General features: G+C 39.7%; 1 protein-coding gene across 1 annotated transcript; it reads left to right on the top strand.

Annotated features, from left to right (window-relative positions):
• Positions 1 to 3,934: 3,934 nt before the first annotated feature.
• On the top strand, positions 3,935 to 6,014 carry LOC114404921. Its single transcript, XM_028367643.1, has 4 exons — positions 3,935 to 5,546; positions 5,616 to 5,719; positions 5,784 to 5,874; positions 5,950 to 6,014. The coding sequence occupies exons 1-4, from the start codon at positions 3,935 to 3,937 to the stop codon at positions 6,012 to 6,014; spliced, it is 1,872 nt and encodes a 623-aa protein (XP_028223444.1).
• The last annotated feature ends 1,743 nt before the right edge of the window (positions 6,015 to 7,757 follow it).

Genomic DNA, 7,757 nt, shown 5'->3' with positions numbered 1-7,757 from the left:
ATTTGGTGATAAGTCCTATCAAACAAAGGTTGTCTTTGGACACTCTATTGCTCACATGGAAAACTTATATGAAGATTATTCCAGACAAATAATGATTGTCTTTGAACATTTTATTATTCACATGGAAAATCACACTATTTATAATCACCACATGTTTACCATTACAAGCATGTAATTATTCTGTCAAATTGTGTCTTCCTTTGGGCCGAGCATAATTCACATGAATAATTTCATGCAACATCCATGTAAATTCAATCAAATAAATTTACGCAACAGAGGTTACTTTGGCAACATGTTATTTCAATCAATTTAACTAAAAATACAAGACAATTTAATATAATAAATGGGAGGTCTTAAAATTACACAAATTTTCTTAAAATTACACAATTTAACCAAAAGAATCCTTTAAAGATACTAGAGAAAAGGTTTCTTTATAGTCAATGCCTTCCTTCTGAGTAAAGCCTTTAGCAACTAGACAAGCCTTATTTCTCTCGATATTACCCTTTGAATCCTTCTTGATTTTAAATATCCATTTACAACCAATAGGTTTCACACCTTCAGGAAATTTGACTGGATTCCAAAATTCATCGTCATTCACAGACTTCATCTCATCCTTCATGGCATCAATCCAATTTTGAGAGTTAGAGCTGTGCATAGCTTGACAAAAGTTGGTTGGATCATCCTCTGTTAAACCAACACCATCCTTATGTTCTTGGAGAAATATAATATGATCATTTGAGATTTACTTCTTCTCTCTCTAATGGATCTCCTTAATGACACTTCTTGAGGTTGTTGAGGTTGCTCTAAAGGTATTTGAGGGAGAACCTCATTGTTGTCTTGTTTTGGAACAATGTCAATAGTTTGAACATTGTCTTCTATTACTGGAGTTGTGTCTTGAACAGTAATAGGTATGAGGACTTAATCACTGTAAATAATAGGTTCTTCCTCAAAGACAATATTCCTTATGTTCTCTTGCTTCCCAAACTCAACTTCCTCAAGAAATCTCACATTTTCTGTCTCGAAAAAAGATCTTAAGGTGGGATTGTAAAATTTATAGCCCCGAGAGAGTTCAACATAGCCAACAAAATAGCAGCTAATTATTCTTGAGTCCAGCTTTCTTTCATATGGCCTATAAGGCCGTGCCTTAGCTGGACAACCCCAAATGTGCAAATGTTTAATGCTTGGCCTTTCCAAGAAGTTGTAGGAAAAGGACCACAAATGAAATATTGTTGTCCATTCCAAGAAGTTGAAGGAAAAGGACCACAAATGGTTGTATGCACTAGTTCCAAGACGTCTTTAGCTCTTTCGGTACCTAATTTCCTTATGTTTGTTCATTTTCCCTTTATGCATTCAATACAGACCTCAAGGTCTGATAAATCCAAAGGGTCAAGAATTTCATCCAACACAAGTCTCTGAATTCTTTGTTTAGAGATATGGCCCAAACGCTTATGTCATAAGGTGGCTGAATTCTCATTCAATTTTTCGTTTTGTACCATGTGAACTTATTTGCAGTATTTCATTATAGGAACTAACAACATCAAGCATGTAAAGATTATCAATTCATATTTGAATTTTGGTAGAGACTAACTTTATTATTTCCAAATGAACAAGAAAATCTAAATTTGTCCAAACTAGAAATAGAAATCAAATTTCGTCTAAAAGACGGTACAACAAAAGTCTCAAACAAATCCAAATAAAATCCAGTTTTTAAATGTAATCTAAAAGTTCCAATAGTTTCCACTGCAACCTTCTTGCCATCACCCACAAAGATGAATCTTTCATCATCACTTGGTGGTCGACTCCACAGGCAACCCTGCATAGTCATACTTATGTGAGTAGTAACACCAGAATCTACCCACCAAGTATCTTTAGGTACCAAAACCAAATTAACTTTTGAACAAACTAGAGTAAGAAATTTACCTTTCTTCACACGCCATGCGGCATACTAGGGACACTCTTTCTTCATGTGTCCTGACTTCTTACAGAAGTAACATGCAAATTCCTCATCCTTATTTTGTTTCTTTTGCTGAGAAGTTCCTTCCACAGCACCCTTAGTCTTCTTCCTTTTCTTATTCTGAAAGGTCGAAGTCAAGTTAGCACTTTCAGTCCTATCTCTCTGCAGTCTCTCCTCCTCTTGCACACAGTGAGATATAAGCTCATTGAGGGACCATTTGTCCTTCTGAGTGTTATAACTCACTTTGAATTGCCCAAAGTGTGCAGGAAGCGAGATCAAAACCAAGTGCACGAGCAGGTCTTCACCAAGCTCTAACTTAAGTGACTTGAGTTTTGATGCGAGATTGGACATCTCCAAAATATACTCCCTTATGTTTCCTTTTCCTTTATACTTCATGGAGATGAGTTTGGCCAAAAGGTTACTTGTCTTTGCCTTTTCATTTTTGGCAAAGTATTGCTCAATTTCCTCAAGGAATTTCTTTGCACTTTGACCCTCGGAAATAGAGCACTTCATGATCATAAGGCTGTTTACACTGGAATTTGGTAAACAACCGCTAGTCTAAGTTAATTGCTTGCGAGATCAACTAGTGAATCTCAGGAGCATGTCATTTGTGTATTTTGCGTTTAAATGTAAAGCTTTTGAATGTTCATCATTGCAATAAACATTTACTGGTTCGAAATGTGCAAAAAGGAAAATTCTGACAGAATCGAAATGCTGAAAGTAACTTGACAAGGGAAGATAAATTGCAGAATGTGAAAGAGCAGTGAGTTCATTCGATCGAATGAACCATTTAAAAGACAGGAATTATAAAGTGAAGCGTAAATTGCATTGCATTCGAAATGTAAAGTTTACAGAAATTTAAAATGGTTCACAAACAAACATACATTCTCCTTGTGTACTCGTTTCTCTCTGCGCTGGGTACTTTGAGTGTATAAGGATTTGTATCAATGATTTGCAACCACGAAATCTAACTAAAAACTGCTATATATAGACATTCGAAAATAAACTGCCCTAACGGTCGAACACTATCCTAATGCCAAGTGTCCTGCCACGTACATCTTACATGCACATAACTGCTCCTTAGAACGGTTATCCACATTGCTCGAAGTCGAACTGGCTTTGTGAAGCTTTGTCAGAAATTGTGCTAAGTCCAGAAATCTTGCTGCCTTGACTTCGACTCGACCATACACCAACTCGAATCGCCCAATGATTCGAAGCCCTCTTTCCTGTCCTAGCCTTGTACTTCGCAAATACTTCCTTGAACCTGGGAATCCCTTTCAAAAGACTCTTCTCTCTTTTCGATTCGAACAGGTCCTGACCAGACTCTTGCTCTGTAACATGCTTCGAAACTTGAGACGACATCTAACGCATATTTAGAGCATATTTTAGCTCATAAAAAATATGGGCTAACAAATTGCCCCCAAAAAAATGTCTGCTTCGATTCGAATGGTTCGAAGGAAGATGAGAAGTTGACATTTTTTCTCTTCTTCTAACAGTTTCCCTGGAACGGCAACACGATGGCACGTTTACTAGTAACCGTCGCCTCGATTTCCCACTACCCATCATTAATTCCACCTTTCTAGGCAGAGTGGAACACGTGTCACGCTGGGGAGTAAAAAGGGAAATCTGATGTGATTGATTTCTGACCCTTGATTCTTATTATATTATTTTTTCCCCCTTTAAAAAATGAAACTCCATAAATAGCGCCAAAAAACCTCAGAGAAACCCCTTCAGCTTCTTTGTTTCCGAAACCCCGAAACCTTTCTTCTTCTCTGCTTCTGAAACCCTTCTTCTTCTTCCTTGCTTCCATTATTTCCGGCGAAACCTTCCTATTTCCAGATACTCGTTGTTCCTTTTATCATCAACCTCACCGTATTTCCGAACTCCGCCACTGTTCTTCGTGAACCCAAGCTCTTACTCACTGATTCCATCAGCTACTAAACCTTCACGAGAAAATCGCCCCTTTTCAGATTTCTTACAATGTCGCAAGAATTAGTTCCGTTTGCTGGGAAATGGCACCGTTTTACAGTCAGGCCTGATGGAGAAAAGGTGGTTCCAGAACCACATGGTGACGCCGAACACACAGAAACCTGGGAATCGGAGGTGATGATCCCCTTCGCAGTAGAAAGGACAGTTTATGCTTTCGGTGGACCTCTGCCAGACCAAGAGTCACTTTCGAGTTCAATGAACAAGGTATTTCCCTGCTACCCAACTTGCGAACCCAGGATTTTTGATAGTGAGCCTTACAACTTTAATTGTTTAAGCAAACCCAACAAACTCTTTCGATCCGCCCCGTCAATAGCCCATAGGGATTACCTACCTTGGCTTGATAGAGTCGAACAAGCATATGAGGATTTTTGGAAGACATATGGCATCTTTGATTTGATACAATTCTCTCGATCTGGTCCTGAATATCGACCAGAAATGCTGATAGCAGCTATGCACTTTTTCGAGTCTTCCACCAATACCTTTCAATTTAAATGTGGTATGATGACCCCCACTCTCTTAGACGTAGCCGCCCTCACAGGCCTTAGGCCTAGCGGAGAAACTTATGATCCCACTAAATCTAGTGATAATATCAAGCTAGTATATAAGGAGAACACCTTTTCCAAATATATAGCTGAACACAAAGGATCGGTCGAAGAGGAAGTCTCTGATGAAGAGCATGTAGCCTTCTTGACCTTATGGCTATCTCACTATGTCTTTTGCACAAAATCCTTGCAAGTAGCCAAAAGATTTATTCCAATGGCAATACAAATTCATGAAGGTCAGAACTTTGGATTTGGACGCCTCTTGTTAGCAGTGCTATACGAATCGCTTGGTGAGGCATGTGATGATCTGAAGAAATCGAAGGATGGGTCTTCCTTCTTAGTGTCTGGGCCTATGTGGCTTCTCCAATTGTGGCTTAATGCCACTTTCGAACAAGAAATGGGATTAATAATCCCACAAGATTATGCTGAAGAAGTTGCGAATCGCTCGATCGAAGGCCAGAGAGCACTTCGATTAACACCCAAGACCTTCGATCAAAACCCACAAAAGCTGTTCCTAAAGTACATGAGGATTTTTCTGAGCTTTGACAAGTTTCTTCCCCAACATGCTCCATTCATTAGTCGAGAGGTCGGCCCGGCCTGGTTCACTGACTATTTTCCTGCTGTCGATCCGGACAATGAAGAAGAAGTGAACGAAATATGGTCATTTTACTTGAATCCACAGATCCTGTCTTGTCGTACAGGTGTTCAATCAAACTATTTAGGCTTGGTTGGATACCAGCCTAATTTGGTTTCAAGACAATTTGGCCTCTCGCAAATCCGTCCTAAAAGCTTGTTCGAAGATCCTCGAGATGTTATAAGAGGAGCCAATCTTTCAGAAAAAACTTTCAAGAAGTTTTTGAAGATTTCTCTAGATGAAAACTATAACCTGCATCCTTTTGAGTTCAACCATTCCTACTTCTGCACCATAGGGTTTGTTACCTGGTGGGAGAAATATTATTCGGGCCGTTCAGTTGGAGACACTACTATCATGATCTCCAGACTTGAGAGTGGTTTTACACAACCAACGGTCGAGAATATCCGCTCAAACCTTCAAGCTCGAGGTACTAACTTACTTTTGATTTTCTAAATTGATATGTATTTTTGCCCTTTTCTAATATTCTTACTTTCAGGCAAAACAATCATGACAAAGAAAATTGTTGAAACGTCTCGAGCTGATGTGAGACCCAAGAAACCCACTGGGGTGAAGATCCAAGAATGGAAACAAGAAGAGAAGGTAACTCTTCTGAACTTATCTTTTACTCTTAACGTCTTTGCCTCATATTTCTTTATTTTTTCAGAGTCAAAAGAAAGATGATAGCACTGAGACTACCACGACCTCAAAACGCTCGAAGCGTGTGGTCATCGAATTAGACGAAGAGAAAGATGCAAGTTTTATTTCTAATGTCAATATTATAACTCTCTTTCAAGTCTATATTCTGACATTTCTTTACCATCATAACACAGGAAGAAGAGGAAAGACCTCTCATAAGAAAAAGAAAATCACCTGCGACTTCGACCAAATCTGCTGACCAAACAGAGGCAGGCAATTCCCAGGCTCATATGCCTAAGAAGAAAAAGAAAGTGAAGCAGGTCGAGCTTGAACCTTCTGTGACTGTCGAGGGTGGCGAGCCAGCCAGGAAGAAAAAGAAAAAGACCAAGTCTTCAAAAGAACAAGGTGAGAATCAACCTGTTGACGTCCAACCACCTTCGACTAATGTTGACGGCACTGAAGCAGAAACTACTCCCTCTATTGCTGAGATGGGCAACCCTGTCGAGCAACCGGACTTACCACAAGAACAACCTACCGTCGAGGTATCATTCTTAATGTAATTTTAATCATAGCTTATACGAAACTATTTGTTAACCTTTTCCATGACAATTCAAATCAGGTACAACAAAATGTTTCTGTAGAAGAAATACCCTCATGTGCTCGAACCTCTCCTGCTCCTGAGACAGATACAGTGAATGTTGAGGAACAGGGTGAAGGTCAAGGTATTCGATCCAGCAGTCCTCATGGATCGAGTCAGAAAAGTTCATCTGAAGAAAACTTCTCCGATGAAGAGGCCATACAAGAGGCTGAAGCTGGAGGTTCGGACATTTACCCAGCGTCTTCAACCTCTAAGCTTTCCGCCAGCGTAGGGATCGCAGAAGAAACGTTCATTAAAATGCAAGACGAAGACCCAGCTGCAGCCCTTCGACTCCTGCTGAACACCAGTCAAGCCCACACCTCAAGTGAAAAGATTCCTGGTGCTTCGTCCTCATCTGATGCTGAAATAAACTCTTCAGTACGCCAAGATTGTCTGCTCTTGAAATTATCAATGGAATACGCACGGGCAGACGTACTTAAATCCATTGAAGAGAACCCCTCTGCTGCTTTTGGGCACCTGAACTTTTTGAAGAAATTGCACAACCCCCTTACCTCTGACGAGATTCTAGGCAAAGTTATCCAATCGAGTCCATTATCAATCAATTTGCAAGCACTGTGCAGAAAAAGCGCGAAAATGACGCCAGACTAGATGCCCAGAAACAGGCACATATCCTTCTGCTCGAGAAAGCCCAAACTGCTCAACATGAAGTCGAACGTCTCACCAAAGAGGCGAAAGAAGGATCTTCTGAGATCAAAGCCTGTGATGATAACATCTCTTCCTGGGAGGCAACTATTATGGATTTGCTGTCTCAGGTTGATGATTTAAGGCAGAAAATTGTGACAGAGCAGGCCAAACGCAAGGAACTCCAGGAGAAGGCCGCTCACTCGATTCAGAAACTGATTGCTGAAAAAGGGAGGGAAGGCCTGAAGGCCTTTAGCGCATCTCAAGCTGTAGCAGATGAGGCAAGAGTTATGGAGGGTGCACCTTGAAGAAGCTATATGAGGATTTGATCATGACTTAATAGAACTTATGATTTTTTTTTATTATTTCGAATTCTGTATTTCGATTCTACTCTTGATGTAATATTGACACATGCCCTTTCGTGACAATTTTATTGTTATCGCCATTTTTATGTTTCCATTACTTCTGTCTATTCTATGCTTATTTTAACTTCGAGCAATGTTGGTTTATATTTTTTCAAATATTTACCATTTATACTCAAAGTACGTTTTTGAGGGGTTAATTCCTCTAATTCATAAGCACCATTCGAATAGATCTGAATTATTTTAAACGGTCCTTCCCAATTTGGGGACCATTTGCCCAAGGCTCGATCCTTACTATCCATGGGCAGGATAACCTTCCAAACTAAATCTCCAACATTAAAAGTTTTTGACTTTACTTTCT

Source organism: Glycine soja, chromosome 3 (assembly GCF_004193775.1).
Source record: "Glycine soja cultivar W05 chromosome 3, ASM419377v2, whole genome shotgun sequence".
NCBI lineage: Eukaryota > Viridiplantae > Streptophyta > Magnoliopsida > Fabales > Fabaceae > Glycine > Glycine soja.
Note: the sequence above shows the minus strand (reverse complement) of the source record. Positions and strands in the feature narration are given on the sequence as shown.